This window comes from Capsicum annuum, chromosome 6, assembly GCF_002878395.1.
Source record: "Capsicum annuum cultivar UCD-10X-F1 chromosome 6, UCD10Xv1.1, whole genome shotgun sequence".
NCBI classification, from domain to species: domain Eukaryota; kingdom Viridiplantae; phylum Streptophyta; class Magnoliopsida; order Solanales; family Solanaceae; genus Capsicum; species Capsicum annuum.
This window is the reverse complement of record NC_061116.1, coordinates 32,625,907-32,650,614: the sequence shown is the minus strand read 5'-3', so window position 1 is coordinate 32,650,614 and position 24,708 is coordinate 32,625,907. Positions and strand designations below refer to the sequence as shown.

The 24,708-nt window shown below is 35.9% G+C and overlaps 1 protein-coding gene across 1 annotated transcript; it reads right to left on the bottom strand.

Moving 5' to 3' along the window:
- Positions 1–1,172: 1,172 nt before the first annotated feature.
- On the bottom strand, positions 1,173–23,723 carry LOC107873465 (receptor kinase-like protein Xa21). The gene is made up of 4 exons (XM_047414723.1): positions 23,050–23,723; positions 22,832–22,970; positions 20,986–21,639; positions 1,173–1,506 (listed from the first exon to the last, which is right to left on the bottom strand). Exons 2-4 carry the CDS (start codon positions 22,875–22,877, stop codon positions 1,475–1,477), a joined length of 732 nt encoding a protein of 243 aa, XP_047270679.1. The 5' UTR covers positions 22,878–22,970; positions 23,050–23,723; the 3' UTR covers positions 1,173–1,474.
- Between the last annotated feature and the right edge of the window lie 985 nt (positions 23,724–24,708).

Here is a 24,708-nt window from a genome sequence, read left to right as displayed (position 1 = left end):
TTTTTAGAGCTATTACCTTATTGTTGTCTTCATCTAATGATTCTTTTCTCTAGTTGTTACGACATTGAAACCGACATGTTTCTTTCTTTCCTCTTTGTTGTACCTGTTTATATGATTTTGTTCATAGGAAATAAGGTTACCTCTTAATTCGCCGTAGGTCATGTTGTGGAGATCCCCATATTCTTGAATGGAAGCTTTAGTTTCCCATTAATTTAGGAGACTTCTTATGAGATTTTGGACTTGCAAACTGTTTGGATAGATTATACCTAAGGACTTTAGTTCACATAAAATTTTGATGAATTATCCAAACATTGACTCCACTCTTTTATTATCTTCCATTTTAAAAAGCTCGTATTCATTGACCAAGGAACTAATTCTTGCCTTATTTACGTTAGAAGTTCCATCATAGGTAACTCCTAATTTGTTCAACATCCCTTTTTCCATTTCATAGGTTGATATCTTCTCATACTCTACTCCACTTACTGCATAATAAAGTAGACTTATAGCTCCTGCATTAGTTTCAATTACCTCTTGTTGTTCCTTAGTGGCTTCGAAGTTTTTGAAGTCATCTAAGTCAATGCTACTTGATTCCTTGTCCTTCTACTTTTTCTTTTCCTTGATTCCTAGAATAGGTTTTGGACCTTTCTTAGTGACCACCAAGGGTTGAAAGTCATTTTACTGAACAAAATCTTGAATCTGTTCTACCAGTAAGAGTATTGTTGTCCTTTAAAATACGGTGGTCTTGTTGATGAGTGACTATCTTGAAAGAGTGCTCCTGAAATCTGATACTTTGCCATTAGATCTTTGCTTATGTTCGGTTAAGCAACACTTTTGGTGAGACCTGCTCTGATACCAATTAAAATTCAATAGGAGGATGGGTGAATTAAAAAAAAATTTTGAGTCGACTTATCAGTCTTGACAGTTAACTCACATACAGATTAGTATCCGAACAAAGTAGAGTAAATTCAAAATATATAAATAAATAAACAAGTAAGAAAATAACACATGGATTTATTCTAGTTAGAAACACATGTGTGGTGCTGTCATGACCAGAGGCTACCCCCTGGTCACGACAATGGTTCTTACGGACAAAAGTCACCGCAAGCTAACCGAGGACCTGGTACCTACTGTGAGCACTGAACAAAATAGTAATACAATACATACACGAAAGATAAGTTGATAAGATACTGTAAAACTGGATACTAAAATATGAATCAAGATATGTCTGAACTATCTGATAGAATACTAGAAATCAACTATCTATCGAAAAATAATTGAAAACACTAAAATGTATGACTGTTTATCTAACTGATTGTCTGAAAGCCTCTAAACATTGTGAGGAGTTAATGAGATACACTCCTAACTAACTTTGACTAACTAAACATAAGAAAGCACTGAAGTAATAGGAATAAGCTAATCATGTCCTCGATGGATGAGGACTCACCACTACTGTTGCAGAGTAATACTGAGTTGTCTAAGACCGGTCAAGAAACTGTGTGTCCAAACCTATGTTATAAGACAACATAACATAAAGAAGAGTATGCGATCAGTACTGTGAACGTGCTATTATGTAAGGTATGGATTATCTAAAATACATGAGATAACTAAAAATGAATGCATGAACATGTAATATCTGAGAATGTAAGACAAAGCATAAATATATTACTAAGATAATCAGCAATCTGAATAACTGAAAGTGGTATAATTGAATAACTAAAAATATGTACACTTGGTCATGCAAACCTGATCTGAAATGCACTGAATACTATACTGAGATTGTGAAAGCTAGCTATAGCCAACATGCCCTAATTTAAGCTATAGGGGTCCAACTTATAACCTTAGTAGGTGTAATTCCCCTAGAGCACACCTTGGGCGTCACACGGTGCTTACAGTCTTGAGGGACCATAAGCTAACCCATGAGTTGGTACCTATTATGAGCACTGGATAACATAATCATAAATGCAGAAGAATACTGACATGCCATAAGGTTTTAATAATTAAATTTAAAAGTAAAATATGAGTCTATAGAAATAACTGACTTGATTAGATAAAATACTGATAAATTAGATAACTAACTGTAATGTCTGAATACTGAATAACTGACTCTAATGTCTGATAAGCCTCTAAAACTAAATGACTGTGAGTTGATAGAACAGGCCCCAGCTAACTCCAACTAACTATAAAACTGAGACATAAAATAAAGTAAGCCTGTCCTCAAAGTATGAGGACTCGCCACTACTATTGCTAAAGATCTGATAATCCTAATCGCAAGTTGGGAGTTGAGCTTCAGAACCTATGATATAATACATCATATCTCAAAAGAAAGGGTATACGATCAGTACTTTGAATGTACTGGTATGCTAAATGAGGTAGGTTTATATACATGGTTTCATGAATAGAACTAATGATTAACTAAATATGCATGTACAGCATGGAGTACTGAACAGAGAGCATGAAATCGGTAGATACTAAAAATATGTGAAATTTGTAAATACTGTGTATGCATGAAAGTCTGTAAATACTGAGGATATATGAAAGTGTGTAGTTATTGAGGATGCATGACTAAGAACATATCATGAACTGAAAAGAAGTCTGTAAACTGTGATACTAAAATATTTGATATTTGTATGCCTTGGTCAATCAACACTAAGACTGAATAACGGAACTGGACTATATCAGAGACTATATCTGAGACTGGGGGAGGTATCATCTAACCGACATTCCCTAATTTGAGCTAACCGGGTCCAACCTATAACCCAGTTGAAAGGGTATTAATATCATACCACGAGTACTAACGCCAGCTATATGGATCCACTAAACTGATATAATGTATAAAGGACTAAGTGTGTCAAGCCTGACCTGATGGGTGACCCCTGCGAGATAGTCAAGCCTAATCTGACGGGTGACTTCTCATATCATACACTGTTTACGTAGTTCTAGAGTATAAGGACTACTACTAACGACTCTGCCTATCTGATGGGAAACCCTCCATCACTACACTCGCTCGATACTAAATCCTACTCCCAATTGAAAGACACTTAAATACTATACTGTTCTGAGTTTAACTGATTGATATTTGACTATTCTGATAATGCTCCTAGTATGTTCCCCGTGTCACTTAAATCGGACAACTGGTAACTGAGGGCTTGGCATGATGCGGAGGAATTGTGGCGCCCTTTTGTTTGTGAATTCACCCTTGGCGCGATGCGCCATTAGTGTGATAGGACATTAGAAAAGGATAACTGGGATTTTGGCTAATGACACTACGCGATGGTTTCGCAGAGCTTCACTAGAAATTGATAATCGTCATTTATGCTGGCTCCGTAATGCGCTAATGGTTAAAATGTTGGTGTTTAATGACTGAAACTTAAAATCACCATAACTTCTTACCCGGTTAGCTAATTTGGACGAATTTTATATCGTTAAAAAGCTAATTCAATTTCCTATGTAATGTCATGCTCTAAATTGACGAATAATGAGTGTTTCAAAAATTATATATATGAATACTCATGTATTGGGAGTTATATTACGCTAAAGAAAAGTAGGGTATTACAATATCTCCCTCTTAAGATCATTCATCCTCGAATGAGACTGGTTAAGCTGAAGGAAAACTGATGGACTGAGCTTACACACTGAACATGTATATCAGATATATGGAATACATAACTGAGCTGACTCATGAATGCCCGACTAACATGAACATGATGTGTAACTGAAAGTGAACATGATAAAGAGAAATCTTAAGAGGATTAGTACCTTATACTGAATCTGAATTTACAGAGAAATGATGAGGATACTTGGTCCGCATATCTGCCTCTGCTTCCCAAGTGGCTCCCTCAACTAACTGATTCCACCAAAGAACTTTGACCAATGGAACATCTTTGCTCCTTAGTCTATGAACTTGATGACCAATTTCGACAGTAACTTCCTCAAAGGAAAGAATGTTCTGAATATCTACACTTTCTAAGGGAACAACTACAACTGGATCACCAATACACTTTTTCAACATTGAGACATGGAACACTGGTTTACTAAGGCTAAATATGAAGGTAACTCAAGCTCGTAAGATACCTTTTTAAAATGATTGAGAATTTTGAAGGGACCGGCATATCGGGGACTGAGTTTCACTTTTTTGCCGAATCGCTTCAATCCCTTCATGGAAGAAATTTTCAAGTACACAAAATCACCAACCTCAAACTCTTGATCCTTTCTCCTCACATCTGTATACGATTTCTGTCAGGTCCTGGAAGCCCTAAGCCTTTCTCTAATCCATTGAACCTTTTCTAACACATCAAATACTAAGTCAGGCAAGAAATGAGCTAATTGAGTAATCCGGTCAACGATTACAAAAATAGAATCATATTGATGACAAGTACGAGGAAAACCCATAGCCAAGTCCATGTTAACTTCCTCCTATTTCTAAGTTGAAATACTGAACTCCTACATGGACCCACTAGGCTTCTGGTGCTCAATCTTAACTTGCTAGAATGCCAAAAACTCTACAATATCCCTCCTTATCCCACTCCACCAATAGATCTCCCATAAATCGTGGTACATCTTTGTGGCCCCTAGATAAATAGAGTAACGCACATTATGAGCCTCTGCGAGAATTCATTGCCTCAAGTCATCTACATCAGGCACACACAATCTACCCTGATAGAAAACACACCATTCCCCCTTGGGAGAAAACCTCCACTTTCTGATCTTTGACTAATTCTTTCAACTTAACTAGACTAGGATCTCGATCCTGCTTTTTCTTCACTTTTGAAACTAGAGTTGATTCTAAGCTACTATGCACCTATACATTACCTTTTGCTGAATTAAGTAACCAGATACCTAGTCGGGCAAGTTGATGGACTTCCTGAGCTAACTTTTTCTTACCATCCTCAACATGAGCAAAACTACCCATAGACATTCTACTAGAGCATCAGCCACTATATTGGCCTTGCTCGGATGATACAGAGCACTCATGTCATAATCCTTCAATACCTCTAACCACCTTCTCTAATGCAGATTTAAATCTTTCTAAGAGAACACATACTACAGGATCTTATGGTTAGTGAACACATCAATATGCACCCCATACAAGTATTGCCTCCAAATCTTTAAGGAGAACACTATTGTTGTTAACTCAAGATCATGAGTCGGATAATTCTTCTCATGGGGTTTAAGTTGTCTGGAGGCATAGGCTATGACCATACCTCTCTGCATGAGGACACAACCTAAAACTACTCTAGATGAATCATAGTACATAACAAACCCATCTGAACTTTATGATAAAGTAAGAACTGGGGCTGTGGTGAGTAGAGTCTACAACTCCTAAAAACTCTTTTCACAGGTATCTAACCACTGAAACTTAACTTTCATCTAAGTCAATCTGGACATGGGGGATGCAATATAAAAAAATTCTTCAACAAACCATTGGTAATAGCCAGCTAAACCCAAGAAACTCCTGATGTTTGATAGAGAGATGGGCCTAGGTAAGTTTCTCACTGCTTCAGTCATTTGAGGATTAATTCTAATGCTATCTCTAGAAATTATATGGCTAAGGAAAGCTACTAATCTTAGCCAAAATTCACACTTATTGAATTTAGCAAAAAAATTGGTGAGCTCTAACAGTTTGCAACACTATAGTGAGATGGTATGCATGATTAGTTTCACTACAGGAGTAAACAAGAATGTCATCAATGAAGACTATGACGAACATGTCCAAGTACTGCTTGAACACTTGGTTCATCAAGTCCATCAAGGTTGTTGGGAAATTCGTGATACCAAAAACATGACTAGAAATTCAAAGTGACCATACCGATTTTGAAAAGCTATTTTGGAATGTCACATTCCCTGACTCTAAGTTGATGATAGCCTGATTTGAGGTTTATCTTTGAAAAGTAGCTGGCACCCTGAAGTTGGTCAAACAAATCATCGATTATAGGAAGTGGATATCTATTATTAACTGTGACTTTGTTCATCGGACGGTAGTCTATGCACATTCTGAGAGAACGATCTTTCTTACTCACGAATAGAACAGGTGCGCTTCACGGAGAGACACTGGGTCTAATGAATCCCTTACCTAGGATATCCTTTAAATTCTCTTTTAATTCTATGAGTTCAGCTAGATCTATTTTGTGTGGTAAAATAGTGTAACACTCCGAGTCTGTACCCCGGACACTATACGGTGCTTATAATCTCGAAGGACCAAAAGCTAACCCATGACTGATACCTGCTGTAACATTTGAATAATAATAATAATGTAATATATGGAACTTAGGTGAAAACTTGCCATATGGTTCAAATTTGTAGATAAAACTGAATACGGTATAACATTACAAAAACTAAAATATCTATCTGAAAATACTTCTTGTCTGAAAAGCCTCTAAACTATCTGAACTGGGGAGTTGATGGTACAAGCCCCCAACTAAATCCAACTACTGAAAGTGAATTGATAATCTGAAATACTAAAAGAAAATAATCATGTCCTCGAACTATAAGGATTCAACGCTAACTTTGACTGCTAAAAGTATGAACTGATAAGTGTGCTCGGGAGCCTGCGCATTTGAACCTATGATATAAGACATCATAATTCAAAAGAAAGGCATGCGTCGGTACTTTGAATGTACTAGTATGCAAAGTGAGGTTGGATGAAATGTATGGGTTCGTATTCATGAATATACTGACTGAATGACATGAGTATAACTGACTGAGAGTATCTGCATGAATACGTAAACTATAACTAAGATCTTGGTGACACTAAATACTGAATCTGAATACTCACTAACTGATATCTGATTATATTAACACTGTATTACTAATAACCGAGGGACTATATATGACAGTCTTGATTCTGTGGAACTTATTAAGTTCTGTACGGAGCTGAGTGACTATGTCTGAGATTCCTAAGTCTGTAGAACTGAACTAAGTTCTATACTAAGACTGAATCTGAACTAAGAATATGGGAAGTAATCATCTAAATGACGTACCTCTTATATAATTGATTTGGGGTCCAACCTGTAACCCCGGTTAGAAGGGTGTCAATACCATACATTGGGTAAGGAAAAGATAAGTCACCCTCATCTAGAAGGTGCTCTGAAAGAGAACGGTGGGACACTTAACTGGCAAGTTAAATAACCTCATCAACCCTGAATTGGTAAGTTGATATCTCAACCAACGCTGGCTACGAAGTTCTGGAACTCAAGCACTGCTTCTAAGGATCATACCCTATACTAAATGGTGAGTCCCCATCCTTGGGTTTACTCAGTACTGAATCCTACTCCCAACAAAGTAGACATTGAACTGATTCCTAGACTTTACTAATCTTGACTGAACCGTTACTGATTGTACTATTTGACTGAATAGAACTGAGTTCATTGACTTTTATGGACTGATGGAATACTATTGAATTCTGTTAACTGACTGAGTACCACTGAGTTCAGAACTGAATGTTGTGACTAACTGATGAATATTACTAAGATTTTCCTAAGTTCTGTAACTGACTAAAAATCTAGGTAAACAGCTAAGTTTTTGGGTATTGAATACCCCCAAGACTCAATAGCATAAAATTTAAATGATAGCATAAGCTTGAAAAGCATAATCATGTGCACTTGTTCACCACTCATTCATGGAAACATTTTATCAAACACTTGCATGATACAACTTGCACATAAGCTAACATGACATGATCGCTTTCCCTTATTAGTTCACATGAATAATTCATCAAGAACTTGGTAAGCATACATATGCACATAACGCTAAACAACAAGTAGACACATAATTCAAATCCCCATCGACAATTTCAAGGGTTATATGGATCCTCATTATATTACATAAATATCACTTAACCTAACATGAAACGTATCATAAAACATGGATTATAATTCCAATTCATAATTATAAATATGAATATAATCAAACCCAACATACAATTCATGAAATTCATAAACTTGATGTTTAAAAATAGTTTCTTGGACTCCAAGGGTGGAAGAGACCCTTGGATGAACACTTCACATACCTTGATTACTACTTTCAAAAAGATTAAACTGAGTTCTTGGGACTTAAATTCTTAAACTTGATGAGGCTAGAGCTTGCTCTTGAGATAATTTATGAGTAAAGAATAAGATTATGCCCTTTAGGCTGATTAATTTTGGGTTAAGGCTGAATAAGGGTACGAAAAATAACCAATTTGCCCCCACAACCCGTATTAAAATAATACTGAATAGGGTTGCCCTTTCATTGTGATCCTTTCTTAGGTCAAGTAACCATCGTATCACGGCCCCTAATCAGGTCAAGTAGCTATCGTGGCACGACACTTACTTGGGTTGATTGGCCCTCATGACGGGCAGGGCTGTCATGATCCTTCATTGTTTTGGGCATTCAAACTCACCCTTACTCTAGTCCAAAAAATCCAAAGCTCACCTGAGATGAACTAAAAGTGACCCTGATCATGAATCAATTTAATAATCAATAAACTAAGGCCGGGAAGGTTGGAAATAAAATCCTCAAAATATGGAAGGCTAAAGTGATTCTAAGTCTTGATACTTAGCTAAAATTTCTAAGTATGGGACCCCTTAACAAGCTTAAAGGACTGAGTTAACCTAAGAATTTTGTGGGGTCTTATAATATCTCACCCTTAGGAACATTCATCCTCGAATAAGACTGACTAAGATAGGAGAACTGATAGACTGCAAGTACGTACTAGACATACACAACTGAAACATGATTTCATGGATGAGACTACAGTCATACTGGAATTTCATATTGAACATGCATATTTGATGCATGATTTTATAACTGATATTACTGATAAGCGGAGTTTATATATACTGAATATGCATGTCTGATGCGTGAGTACATGACTGAACACAATTTATGAATGTATTACCGAATATGTAACGGTAACTCATACCAAGTTTGTAAGGAATATCTAAGCATGGAACTGAGGTAGTTTTTACGGAAAAATGTTACCTTAAGCTGAGTCTGAGTTTACAGAGAAGAGGTGAGGATACTTGGTCCGCATATCTGCTTCTGCTTCCTAAGTAGCTCCCTCAACAGACTGATTTTGCCAAAGAACTTTAACTAGAGGGACTTCTTTGTTCCTCAGTCTGTGAATCTGATAGTCAAGGATTTCGACTGGAACCTCTTCATAAGAGAGACTGTTCTGAACATCTATACCCTCTATAGGGACTACGAATGCTAGGTCACCTATGCATTTCTTCATCAAAGAAACAGTACCAATGCCAAGCACTTTAACTTTGTCATTATTGCCCATTTTTAATATTCCAAAATTACCTTGAGTGTAAGAAGAAAATAATTCCTTCTTTGACATAGCATGAGAAGTAGCACCAGAATCCACAAATCAGCTAGACTAATGACGAACAAGATTAATGACATTCTCACCACAAGCAACAAGAAGATCATTGACAACAACACGATTTTCATTATCGACTTCTTTCTTTTACTGTCCCATATCTCTCTTATGCTTGTAGCAATATTTCATGATATGTCCTTTTTTGTTGAAATAGTCACATGCAGCATTCTTGAATTTAGACTTCAACTTGCTTCTACTTTTATCTATATCATTCAGAACTCTGGACTTGTATGTCCCCCTCTCTTTAGTAATCAAAACATCACAGTGTGAAGATAAAGAAGATAAAGCCTGAGATCATCTTCTCATCTCCTTATTTAAGACACCACTCTTAGCATATTTCATAGTTACAACACCACTAGGAGTAGAATTAATCAAAGAAATTCGAAGAGTTTCCCAAGAGTCAGGTAGAGTATAAGAAGCCAAAGTCCCTAAATTTCTTGATTGAACTTTACACCCATTCTAGATAGCTGGTTAAGGACACCCCAAAAATTATTTATATTATTAGAAATAGGTCTTCCCTCTTTAAACCTGATATTCATCAATTGCTTAAGCAGTAACAACTTGTTAATGTCAATTTTTGAAGCATAAAGTGTCTCGAGCTTGTCCTACAAACTTCTGGCATGTGTCTCATTTAAAATATACCTTCTAACATTATATTCAATCTATTGTCTGATATAGCCACAAACCTGTTGGTGCTCAAATGCCTAATTCTCATCTGTCATGAACTGAGGTTTAGTAGACGCAAATACAAGCAAATGCATTTTCATGACAACTATGAGATCTTTTATCTTGTCTTTACAAGTATGATAATTACTACCAGTCAAACACACTATTTTTCTTATATTTTCCTCTATCATTCAAATCGACAATCAACATAACCAACACTCCAATACCACTTTATTGGGAAAGAGGCAAGGGCACTATCCAAGTGCACGATAGGGTAGCAGCGAAAGAATATCCAAGTTTAAATATTCCCTTCTAATTTGAACCAAGAGGAAAGAAATAAATTCAAGCACAATGGTAATAAGGCAACAAATATATCAACAACACAAATATGACAAGACAATAATAAAATCAATCAAGCCAAGACACCAAATTTACATAGAAAACCCTTCGATGTGAAGAGACCAAACCCACGAGATCAAAACCTTCACTATAATCACCAGAAGCTTTAAAATTATTCTCCAAAATTGTTACAAAAAAAAGTGTCAAACAATGAGCAATAACATAACAAGGTAGAACCAAAACTAGTGAATAAAAAAAAGGGCAAGAACATAAAAAAGGCAGCGATTATTCACGGATGAAAATAGGAGCTACATGACATCAAATCCAACTCTGTCAGTTTCTAATCAAATATTGATATGAGTGGAACAAGCTTTCCAAAAATTTGCTTCATCATACAAGAAACAAAGTGGAAATCGCAATTTGAAGTTGACTGCTGTGGCTAAAATTTTAGTGCAAAAATCAGCTATATTTTTCTCTCAATGGTTGCTGAAAATCTTTGTGGTTGATAAAATAAGACCTAAAAAGATCTATATATATGTCCCATAGTAATGCGTCTGTGAGCAAAAGTGGGTTGGTCCAAATTGGACTTTATTTATCCACATAGAAAGGGAAAAAGACTCATAACCATAGCACTACGTAGAGGTTACACTTTTAAAGAGAAGCATTGAAGTGCAAGAGAGGTTACACTTTTAAATAGAAGCATTGAAGTGTAAGATGACTCTTTGGAATGCTGTGTAAGATTTGTAATTAGTTATTAACTTAATAGATTTTTGAAGTGTTATAAGGAGGGTAAAATAGTAATGGCCATCTGTATGGGTTAAGTTGATAGAGCAAGAAAAGTTGGTGGCTAGGTATATACGGTGTTAGATATTACTGCAACTTACAATTTGATTAGTTAGTGGCAAAGGTTGTTGACAACTTTGAAACACAAGTTAAGAAGTAGAATCGATGATCGTGAAAGCTAGGGTGATATGAACCTGTTAAACAATCGAAGTGGGTAAGAACATTATTATGTAGTTAATTTACAAGCGTGAGTATGTGAACTTATAAGATGATAGTGTATTAAAGGAGTATTATGAACTAAGTCTGACTTTAAAGTTAGCAGAAAAGATGTAGTTTGATGAGGATATGCCATCAGGAGATTTGTTTTAAGGTGGCCGGAGCAAAACGATGGTAATGTTTGTACAATAGACGTTAGGAGCAGGACTGTGGAGGAGGTGTCATTAGGGGAAGTGCTTCGCGAAGGTTACACTTAAACAGAGGAGCAAGGAAGTTCAAGATGATTCTTTAGAATCAAAGAAACGACTTATCAAAATAAAATATTTTTCCCTTATCAACAAGACTAAATACAACGAAAAACCCACATACTATAGTACCTCCGAACATCATTTTTAAGCATTCAAGAATATTAAAAGAATTAGCAAATTAACCATGAACTTGGTAATAAATTTTCTAGGCCAATAATGAATATGCTGAAAGGTTATTGTGGAAACATCATAAAAATTGAGCATATAAAAGTGAAATCTTTGAAATGTCAAAGTAGGACATAAAAGATAATGAAAGAACTCCTTATAACACATTTATTTTTCGAGAAAGAAGGCAAAACCACCTACTAACACATTTATTAGGAATACAAAGATGAACTTGAATAAACAAAAAAACCTGGAGTATTTGAAGATGAAAACAACATAATATTAGGTCAAGTTCATGCGGTTCTGCCGGCCTTATCATACAAGATCTTACTTAAATTATTAAAATTTACCTTGCCACTATATTATTACTAAATTTTATTTTCAGGAAAAGATAGTATTCCATTCTAAATATAAAAATAGAGAAGTGGAAAGCAATAAAAGTATGCAAGTAAAATTATTAATTGGATTGGTCTTTTGTAAAATCAAATGAGGAATACATATAATACAAATCTCATGAGTGCGAAAAAAAACTCGATTAGGAGTGTTGGAAGGGTGAAACAGTGATGAACGTTACTGTAGTAGTTTCATATAAGGAAACTTACAAGTTTATTTCATGGAGGGATAATTTCATCAATGATTTGTCTGAGCTTTAACAGTGGAATTGGATGGAATGAATATTGAAAACCATAGTAATTTGAACATAAATTGCAACCGTATAAATTGTTTGAAGTAGATATCTATTGTTGAAGCTTTAAAGTTTTGTGAATGAGAAGTAATAGGCACCTAGTAGCCTACAGAGAAGATGGAAGATTGTTCGGATAGTGCCATTACAGATGGCGTTAGCAGCTTTGGATGTAGAGCAGATGGGCTAATAGTTTGCATTTGTACAGATGAATGAAAATTGATGTTGAAGTATAATTTGATATGTTGCAGTTACGTGTCATTGTTAGTTTTAAAAGTAGATCGAATAGACAAAATGTACAATGTTTAACAGATATTCGTGACTAGCGGGGCAACAACTGCCTATTTTAAAAAAGCAAAGATAGAAAGAAAGAAATTCAATTGATGCATAGTAAGTGCACCGTACTTTAGAATTCAAAGATGATATTAGCAGGTAGATACACTTTCAACTTACAATTTCTTTTTGTTGGAGGTAGTTGTCGTTGTTGATGGAGGCCCTGTTGCTGGAGGCAGAGGGAGTTGACAGATTCGATGGTATAGCAGACGAACTAAGCGTTAGAATATGTAAAGTTGAATGGAAATCCCAATTGGAAGGGACTCTAAAAATCGAAGATGATATTAATCTCCACCCTTCTTCTTACACATATCCTTATATTTCTTGATTTTAAGACCTCTATGAAGTGTTGTCAAGTCTTCTTATCAAAATATTTTGTGTTGAGAAGTATCACATCAGCGGGCTTGTTAAGACCTTGGTCAATAGGAGGTTTCTTACTTTTATCCACATAGAATGTCAGTTCTTGATAGTCAGACTGAATTAAAGACTCCAGATCTAGCCTAGGGACATATGTTTCCTCTATGAACTTGATGCTACCATATCGTGTAACCGAGCGTACTTGTTGGAGTCTGTCTGGATTATAAGAGTTAGAGGCAAGATGCTTCACTAAGGCATTGGTAGTGTGATCTATAGGGCTGGAGTGTTGCAAGTTATGGTTGAGATTGATGTCCCTCTAGTTTGTAATCATTGGAGGTGATTCTTTGCTGAGTCTTTAGCTAGAGGCTTTAGGTTTTAGTGTCTGTCTAAATTTTATTTAAAAAAAAATTAAATAGAAGTTGAGTTTTTTAAGTTGATAGTATTTTAGTAATTTCAATTTAAACTTTTGAGTTCACTTTTTACAAAGTAATATTTAGATTTATATTTATAGTATAATTTTTTGACAAAGATTCAATTAACTGAGCCTATGTGGCGCCACCACTGTTCCAAATATTTAAGCTAATGGAAGACCTACCTTATCCTTCCCGACTATTACAATTCCTTCCTCCAAGTGACCAAAAATGTTGCCTGTTTCTCTTTGAAGGTTGAAATAACAGCTAAAAAATCTGCTATTTGTTTGATCCAAGTGATAAAAAATATTGCTCACTAATGGGTTAAATTTGCATGCTATCTATGAAATCACTTTGGTTTCTTTCTATTTGTTCGATAAAATGCCTGTAAATGCCTGACAACACCATGTGCAGTCAAATAATTTGAAAGAATAGTCCATGCAAATACTGTTCTTTGGAAGTTTGTGATATATGAAGGCTCTAGGGGAGAAATGAGCATGAAAATGTGTATTCCGAAGTTTCCAGCTAACGTTAAGAAGTTGCCTTGTGTAGATATTAAACTAAGACATGTTGTTTGCTGGTAAGAAGCTACAATTTTTACATGAATTTTGTGGAGCAGTTGATGGTGGAAGTTAGGATACTCAAAATTGGAAAAACTAGGTTGTTTGATGATGCTTCAAGAATAGAGCCAAACATGTCCTTATAAGCAAGATAGGAATGATTTCACTCGAGTTTAATGTAGTTCCAATGGAATTCTGCTACATATGGCTTATGGTTCCTGAACTTCAAAAAGTGAGTTGTGGGCTTTTTTGGTGGCTTCGCATTTTATCTTTGCTGCTGCAACTCCACCACTTAATTTATTGAGTTGGAGAGCTTTAATTGCTTTTGTTACTTTTCTACAAAATCAAAGGAATTAAAAGCTACATGTAGCTGATATTATAATGACTCTTGTATCAGAAAATTTGTTGACAATGAAGATATTGAGATAGTAGAATGTCTATTTGGCAGGGTCCCTTCATTCCATCAGATCTACGAAATTACATGAATTTTGTAGATCCAGGTAGCTCAACCATAAAAAAATAGTTCTATTACTTGAGTGATTATAGAACAAATTTGATATCTCTACACAAAATGATTATAGAGTTGAGATAGAAGTATATTTATATAAAAAATAGATGGACCTTCCAGCTGTGATAACCGTTAAGAAATGGAGCAAAGCTTTAAGATAGGATATTATTTTTATAATCATCCTTGAGGTCAAGGATTATTTGATCTAAGTGGGAATTTTATGACTATTTTGGAACATACACGACTACCTGCTCCATTGATGTGTAATACTGATAGGAGTAGACATTCAACTAGTTAGGAGCATATTGTTGAGTCAGCTGTATAAGTTGTTAGAGGTTGTTAGACAATGATTAGTGAGTGGCAGTGAGCTGTCAAATAGAGTGTTCTAGAAGAAAGGTAGTTATTAGATATTTTGTTGCCTATATAAGGCACAACAATCTGATTATAACAAACAAGTTTTGAAGTAGTTATAATTTTGATTCTTCTCCTCTTCTTAGCTCCATCAATAGAGTCTTAGCAAAGTATTTTCACATGGTATCAGAGCAACGAGCTCCACACTAAGTGTGTGTTTTCGATCACATTTAACTAATTTTTCTGTGTTTTTTAAATCTCTACCTTCAACTCCTTCTTTGCAATTTCGATCTATATTACAGTTGCATTCTATCAATCATGGAGCCTAAAATCGATCAAAGTGATCCACTTTTCATTGGTGCATCTGAGAGCTCCAGTGTTGTACTTGTTTCAATAAAGTTAACTGGCTCAAAAAATTATAGTTTCTGTAGTCGATCGATGCGTATTGCTCTCTTAGGGAAGAGGAAGTTTGGATTTGTCATTGGTGCCTATAGCAAGGAATCATATAGAAAGGAACTTCATGAGCAGGGGAAACATGTAATATGATTGTGCTTTCCTGGATAATGAACACTGTGAGTGAGAGTCTATTATCTGGCATTATTTATGCCACAAATGCTTGTATAGCTTGGGAGGATTTGAAGGAGAGTATGACAAGGTGAATCGTATGCGTATAGACCAGTTGCATCGCGAAATTAATATGCACTCTCAAGGTACAGATTCAATCTCAACCTATTTTACCAAATTGAAGAGTTTATGGAGTGAGTATGATGTACTAGTGTCAAATCCTAGTTGTGCTTGCGCTAAGTCTAGAGAATACTCAGATCATATGTGTCAACTTAGAATTTTACAGTTTTTAAGTGGCCTAAATGAGTCCTATGACCAAGCTAGAAGACAGATATTGCTCAAAGGAGTGACTCCTACTCTCAATCAATCTTATGCTATGCTCATAGAGGATGAAATCTAATATTCAGCATGTATGATGACTTTGAATGATAGATCAGAACCACTTTCTATGCAACTGAATCAAAATTATGGTTTTGGACAAAGCAACTCTAACTTAGAAGCAGAAAGTGTGATTATTGCCATCTATTGGGTCATACCAAGGAAAATTGCTATAAGTTGTTAGGGTATCCAAATGACTGGAAGAATAGGAAGAAACAACGCTACAGCTCTAATTTCAGATCATAGTATACTGGTAGTATCAACCTATCCACAAACAATGGTAGTAACAACTTTGTAAACACTGGTCACAGGTCTATTTCTCAGGCTTCAACTATGGTAGTTGGTTAAGTTGATGCTTATAGTTCTAGTCATGAAGTGACTCACACACCAAAGGCCAAGACTCACATATTCACTGAGGAAGAATACACTCAGATTATGACTATGTTGAACAAAGACACAACAGATATGAAATAAGTCAATACGACAGGTATTACTACTTTTTTCTTGTCTAAAGCATGTTCTGACAGTTGGATTGTAGACTCAGGTGCTACACATCATATGTCTGCACATAGACACTAGTTCAAAGAAGGTACCAGATTAGACTCCAAGCATGTGGATAAGTTGCACCTTCCAACAGGTGATGAAGTGACAATCTCACACAATGGAGAAGCTCATATTTTTTGCAGATGATGTGATCAAAGATGTTCTACATGTTTCAGACTTCAAACTCAATTTATTGTCTGTTGCCAAGATAACCAAGGAACTTTCATGTTTTGTTTCTTTTTATCTTGATTTTTCTATCTTTCAGGACCTCTTCAATGGCAAAGTGAAGGGAATTGGTAGGCAAGAGGGTGGACTATATGTTCTTAAAGGTAGTGGTTGAACAAGAGGTGCTAATCAGTCAAGATCAGAAGCCAGTAGATTTATTGTAGAAGTCTCCACTTCCAGTTGTATCTTATGGCACCAAAGACTTGGACACCCTGCTGCTCAGGTTCTCAAGTGTTTAGACATTACGAAGAATCCTAGTGATGCAAACATGTTGAATAAATGTTCTGTGTGTCCACTAGCTAAACAGACAAGATTGTCATTCCCTTTAAGTACTACTAGATGCTCTACATGTTTTGAAATTGTACACATGGATTTGTGGGGTCCATATAAAACTTCTACTTTTGACAACAAGTATTACTTCTTGACTATGGTAGATGACCATAGTAGATAAACTTGGGTGCACTTGTTGCAATTAAAATCTGAGGTCATAGTGGCCATTAAGACATTTGTTTCCATGATTAAAACTCAGTTTGGAATAATGGTAAAAATCACTAGATCTGATAATGGCATTGAATTTATCAACTCTCAATATAAGACATTGTTCCAGTCCCTGGGCATACTACATCAGACCAGCTGTCCTCACACTCCTCAACAGAATGGAGTTGTGAAGAGGAAGCACAGACACATATTAAACATAGCTAGAGCCCTTAAGTTTCAATCTCACTTTCCTATTAAGTATTGGGGATTATGTGTAAAGGCTGCAGTATATCTAATGAACAGGTTACCATCTTTTATTCTAAGTGGTAAGAGCCCATTTCAGTTGATGTTTTCCAAGGATCCCAAGTTATCACATCTCAGGGTATTTGGATACTTGTGCTATGTCACTATCCTTCCAAGAGGTGATAAGTTCACAGAAAAGGCCAAACCTATAGTCTTGGTGGGATATTAAGAATCTCAGAAGGGGTATTTACTGTTGGATATCACTTTAAAGAAACTATTAGTCAGAAGAGATGTTGTGTTTTATGAAGATACATTTCCTTTTACTTCCTCACCAGCACAAATTACACAAGCTTTCTTATCTGGAGAAACTATTACTGACTTCTTGATTCCTACAGATGAAGAAACATTTCATGAAACAAATACTGAGAGTGTTACTGAAGGAGCTCTAACTGAAGAGGATGGCATTTCTAATGCTGAAGTTCCTGGTGCAACTTCACCTGGCACCACTCATGAAGAAATATGTCAAGATAACTGTTCCCTGCCTCAACCCTTTTCCAGTAGACCTGCGCAAACAAGCAAACCAGTAGTGTGGATTCATGATTATGTTGATACTTCTTGAAATCAGAGATGCAAACATCCATTAGCCAATAGCTTGTCTTATAAAAATCTGAGTCCTACTTATCAGTGCTATTTATCTAAATTCTCCATTTTAACTGAGCCTCAGCACTATAAATAGGTTGTAACAGATGAAAGGTGGGTGGAAGCTATGAAATTAGAGGTTCAAGCCTAGGAAGCTAACAACACATGGGTTATTATTGATCTACCTAAAGGGAAAAATACTGTTGGTTCCAAGTGGATATAGAAAATAAAGTATCTTAAAAATGGTGAAGTGAAGAGTTTCAAAGTAAGGTTGGTGGCCAAAGGATATAGCCAGCAAGAAGGATTGGACTATCATAAAACCTTCTCACCAGTGGCTAAGATGGTTACAATCATATGTGTCATTGTACTAGTTGCATCTAAAGGTTGGAATCTTCATCAAATGGATGTGCATAATGCATTCCTCCAAGGGGATCTTGAGAAGGAAGTTTACATGGAAATGCCTAAAGGATTTAGAAGATAGGGGGAGCACAAGTTGTGTAATTTGATCAAATCCTTGTATGGTCTTAAGAAAGACTCCAGGCAGTGGAATCTTAAGCTTACTCATGCCTTACTTGATGTTGGTTTTACCCAAAGTGCACATGATTATTCCCTATTCACCCTATATCCAGGTAATGATATTGTTATAGTTCTTGCTTATGTTGATTATTTACTAATCACTGGAAGCAATGCCTCTCTGATCAATGCAACCAAAATCAAGCTGTATCAATAGTTTAAGATGAAAGACTTGGGGGATCTCAAGTATTTTTTGGGTATTGAAGTTTTAAGATCAACATCAGGGATCATTCTGAACCAAAGGAAGTATATTCTAGATTTGATTGCTGAAAAAGGTCTTAGTGGTGCTAAGCCTGCTATTACTCTCTTAGAGTCTAATGCCAGGCTCACCTCTATTGAGTATGATCAAGCAACAGGGGCACAAGGTGATGAACTATTGTCTAATATTTCCTCTTACCAATGACTTGTTGAGAAGCTTATGTATGCCACTATTACAAGGCCAGACATTAACTTTGCTGTCCAGACTCTCAGCCAATTCATGCAACATCCTAAGAAGTCTTACTGGGAAGCAGTTACTAGGCTAGTCAGGTACTTAAAAAATTCTGTTGGCCAAGGTGTCTGGTTAAAGGCTGAACCTGCTAATACTTTGACTTGCTGGTGTGACTCTGATTGGGCTGCCTATCCAGACACCAGAAGATCAGTTACTGGTTATGCTATTCACTTTGGTGAATCACTCATATCATAGAAGTCTAAGAAGCAATACACTATTTTCTAGCAGTTCTGCTGAAACTGAGTACAGAAGCATGGCTTCAACAGTTGCAGAACTTACTTCGCTGGTTGGATTGTTTCAGGAACTTAAGGTCGCTATCAACCTCCCCATTTAAGTTTATAGTGACAGTAATTCAACCATTCAACTGTCCAACAACCCTGTGTTCCCTGAGAGAAATAAACAATTTGAGATTGACTGTCATTTCATTAGGGACAAAATTAAGGATAGGTTGATTAAAGCCCTATATGTTCACTCTACAGATCAACTTGCTAATCTGCTTACCAAGGGCCTAAGTCTTGCTCAACATGCCCACTTACTTAGCAAGCTTGGTGTGTTGAATGTTCTGCACCCTGCAGCTTGAGGGGAAGTGTTTTGGAACATACACGACTACCTGTTCCACTGATATGTAATACTGATAGGAGTAGGCATTCAACTAGTTAGGAGCATATTGCTGAGTCGGTTGTATAAGTTGTTAGAGGTTGTTAGACAATAATTAGTGAGTGGCAACGAGATATCAAATAGAGTGTTCTAGAAGAAAGGTAGTTATTAGATATTTTGTTGCCTATATAAGGCACAACAATCTGATTGTAACAAACAAGTTTTGAAGCAGTTATAATTTTGATTCTTCTCCTCTTCTTAGCTCTATCAATGGATTCTTAGCAAAGTATTTTTATAATGACCTTAAAATTTAATTAAACAAGGAGATGGGAAAATAGTTAGAAATAAAGGATGACTGCCATAGAATTATAACACGTGGAGAGTGTAGATTCATTTGCAAATTTAACGAGCTTGGACGATCCTGATCAAACACCAAATCACTTCCTTTACCTCAAGCTCCAGGTATTCTTTCTCTCTCCCTCTCTCTCTCTCCTCATCTGCCTCTCTTTCTCTGTGACCTTATCCTCATTCCCCTAGGACACAGTTTATCTCTTAGCTTTTGCTGTGAAAGAATGGATCAACTCATGCGTACTTTGACCAATTGACTTTGATAAATTACATAAATCAAAGAAATGAGTTGCTTGTTACAAATTCTTGATTCAACGAACTCCTGTCTTTGAAGTACATAAAAAGTGGCCCTCAATTATTGTTGGAAAACACTAAAGTACTTGTTCTCAGCTAAAACCTTAACACAACCAGCATTGGTAATCAAACAACATACAAGAGACTATGGTTCAATTATATTCCACTAGTAGTGACTACTAACAAACTGGAGCCTAATCTTTTTAAGTGTTGAAAGAGCATATTCCATGCTAATTCTTGCATCGGGTGACACTACAGTGCAGCTCATAGCTAATTCCATGATAGATAACAAACATTGCATCTTTTCGTCAATTTGTTCATCTGCTGGCTGAATCAAATTAGAATTCACCACCTTATTAATTCCACTTGGGAAAGAATCACTAACCCAACGTTGTATGCTCAAGTATCCAGTAAATATTGCATCACTTGGTCTCATTCTAGTAAACGTCTCTATAATCAGGCTACCAAAACTATAAACATCTCTTCTCGTGGATACTATTTCACCTTGTCTATACTATGCAATCATGGTAACAAATTATCAAAAAAGCTTCTTAGTTATTATACGGTTCATAGTTAAGGCTAATAATTCATTGAGTATTTTAAGGATATGAGAAAACTTTTAAAAGTTTGAATACCTGGAGCAATATATCCAATAGTTGCAATTGTCCTTGTTTGAACAAAAGCTTCCCCTGCACCTAATAATTTTGCAATTCCAAAATCATTGACATGACCTACCATATCTTTATCTAGCAAGACATTGCTGGGCTTCAAGTCACAATGCACCACAGGTGTTGAATAGCCATTGTGGAGATAGTCCATTGCAGATGCAACATCTATCATTATATCTAGTCTCTGTAATAAGTTCAAGAACAAGTTAAGGGAGTATAACCATTTATCAAGTGTCCCATTGGGTATGTATTCCAGCACTAGGGCTTTGAAATCAAGGTTGGAGCAGCTCGTTATGACCTTGGTCAGATTTCTGTGGCAAAGGTTCCGGAGTATCCGACACTCTATGTCAAAGCTTTTGAATGCACCCTCCAATTGAACATTGAAGAACTTTGCTGCAAAAAGGGCACCATCCTTAAGTATCCCTTTGTAGACCATGCTGAAACTCCCACTACCAAGCAACTTGCTTTCATTGAATCTTTCTGTTGCCTGTTCAAGTTCATAATATGAAATTCTTTCATTCCCTTTAGCTAGAGGCACATCTACTTGGCTTGCATTCTTCTTTATATTTCTCAATCTTAACACCATATATCCAACGGCCAACGTAAAAAGTGATCCAATCCCTGACAGAAGATATAACCCTATAAAAACTCTTTTTATTCTTGACTTATTTGTAGATTTGGTTAAGCATGGTTTCATGTTGAATTGGGAGTCACCACAAAGTGCATCACTGGACAGGAAAGACTGACTGGTTATGTTTGTGAAAGGACCACCAGTGGGAATCTCTCCACTAAGTTTATTGAATGAGACGTTCAGGTATTTGAGATACAGAAGACCTTCTAATGACTTTGGAATTTCACCACTTAGATTGTTATAACACAAATCCAAGAATTCCAAGGATACCAAACTGCCAAATGATTGTGGAATAGGCCCCTCTCATCTATTATATGCTAGAGAAAGATTATTCAGTTTTTCTAGACCCCCTAGTGTGCTAGGGATGTTACCATAAAAATCATTGTTTAACAGATCAATGAGTATTGCAGCATTTAAATTTCCAATTTCAAGGGAAATTTTCCAACTTAATAAGTTGGATGAAACATTAAACTTTATGAGATCTTGAAGGCTTCCCAAGCTTGCAGGTAATCTTGAATTCAGCCTGTTTTAAGCTAGATTAAGTTTTCTCAAACTAGTAACATTCCCTAAGAATGAGGGCACTAAACCAGAAAAATGATTTTCTGACAAGTATAATGCACCAAGTTTCTTTAAATTGCAGATAACATCTGGTATGGTTCCTTCTATCTTATTGATAGTTAAGTAAAGTTCTTGAAGACTCAGCATGCCATGGACAGTTATTGGAATATGTCATGTCAACTCATTGTTAAACAAGTTAAGTCTTGTCATTCCAGTAAGATTACCAATTTCTTGTGGAATGATGCCCTTCAGTTTACAACCTGCTGCTTCAAAAGCTTGCAAAGAGTTGGAAAAATTACCAACAGATGCTGGAAAAACACCATCTAATGGATTGTCACGAAGCCCGAGTAATTTTAGATTCCTACATTTAGTCAATGATTTAAGGAAACTAAAGGTTGAATCGCTGACAAAATTATTCTCCCCTAAGCTCAGAAACCCAAGGTATTCTAAGTTACCAAGTTATTCAGGAATTGGACCTGTGAAACTATTAAGTGAGAGATCAAGTATTTGGAGTCTTGAATAATTTGAGATTAAATTGAGAGATAGAATCACTCAGATTATTTTCCCCACAATAACATATTTCTAGATTGGGCATTCCATAACCTAAATCTGAAGGTAGAGTACCTGAAAGCCTGTTTAGTGAAAGATCTAGGATCTGCAGTGATGACATGTTGAAAATGCTTGACGGGACAGAACCAGTAAACTCAATCTGTGACAATCCCACCTGTTGTAGTTTCTGAAGATTGCTCCACTGGTATCTCTCCTATCAATTTAGGGAACTATATGAGTAATTACCTTGTAAGGAAGAAAATTCGGCGAAAGAAAAAAAGGAAATATCATACTACTTTCCAAATGCAGAATTGGAATAGATAATTTTTTGCATCGTCGTAATGTTGAAGATTGATGGTGGTATAGAGCCAGCAAGCTGATTATATTGCAGGTCTAAAAAAATCATATAATGAAGATCACCAAGTTCTCAAGGGATCTCTCCTTCAAGAAAATTTCCCCGTTTTCTCAACACCTCCAGCTTTGTTAGATTGGAAAGGGAAGATGAAATTTCCCCTGAAAATTGGTTGCTGGAGAGGTATACAAAGCATAGATTTTGTAATAAACTTAAAAATGATGGAATAGCTCCACTGAAGTTATTGCTTATGACATTAATCAATTTCAGCCTCTATAAATGAGCCAACTCCTCTGGCAAAGCCTCATGGAAAGCATTGCCACTGATGTAGAGGGACATGAGAAATGAGGGGTTCCTAAGGTGTGGAGGAATGGTACCATGGTCTAAAGCAGTGACTCGGTGATGGCAGGAACCGCAAGTGATTCCAATCCAACTGCAAATTGGAGCAGAAGAAGACCAGTTTCTTGCTAAGATATTGTTAGGGTGATAAGAGATGTGTGATTTCAGTGAAAGAAGAGCAACTTCATCAGTGCTAATATTAAGAAAAGTAGCAAGTGAAATATGATTATGTAGCAGAATGAAAACTGCTAGAGCAAAGAGAAGATTGCAAATTCTAGCCATAACTATAACCAAAATGGTTATGGCAATTGAATAATCTTAAATGGCCTATTTAATGATATAAAATTCATTGGAGTGGTTTTTTGATTGGTTAAGAATGTCAAGTTGTATTTAGAGGCACGTATCTTGGTTCACGTGAAACCATGCTCTTTCCTAAATCATACTCCCTCCGTCCCATTTTACCCGTCCCAAATTAGGATGACACAGCTATTAAGAAAATAATGATTGGTAATCTAACTTTATCATTTTGCCCCCTTTAATTGTGTCTTATTGTTAGTTCCAATATTGATGGATGACTAATACCAAAACACCATTTATATTCTTAATGGTGTACTCTTAATGGTACTCCTCTTTTCAACATTTTTCAAGAATGCTAATAACAAGGAGTAATCAATTATACTAAGGATATAATGGAAAAAAAAATTATCTTGTCTTGTTAAGTAAAAAAAGACAAATAAAATGGGACATCAAATAAGGAAATTTGGGACAGGTAAAATAGGAAGGAGGGAGTATATAGTATAGTACTCTCTCCGTCCCAAATTATCCGTCCCAAATTGAGATGACACATTGATTAAGAAAAATAATTAATAATATGATTAGTTTACCATAGTACCCCTATTAAATGATGTTTACATTTTAATTTGAAGAAAAATTAATAAATGTAAAAGGTAAAACATAGAAAATCTTTTTTTTCTTTCTGATTAATGAAAAAAGACAAATAAAATGGGAAATCAAATTAGAAAATTTGAGATGGGTAATTTGGGACGGATGAAGTATTATAGAGATGTGTAAATCCGCTCTCGAATATTTTCATAATAGTATACTAATCTTCTCGAAATTCTGAATACGCCTCTAAATTTTATAAGTGAAGTTCAATTTTTATTAGGGTGTCACTGACAGGATATTATGGCATGACCCTTATATGCAATAACCCATGGAATCAAAATAACTTGTGGGGAAAACTGAAGTACACCCAAATACG

Coding starts and splice junctions, on each gene's coding strand:
- LOC107873465 (XM_047414723.1), bottom strand. CDS start 22,877: ATGTCATCACTGCAGATCCTAGATCTTTCACTAAACAGGCTTTCAG. Junction 21,640..22,831: donor TTCACTAAACAGGCTTTCAG/GTACTCTACCTT, acceptor ATCTTCTGTCAG/GGATTGGATCACTTTTTACG. Junction 1,507..20,985: donor TATTGGATATATTGCTCCAG/GTATTCAAACTT, acceptor CTTATAACATAG/GTTTGGACACACAGTTTCTT.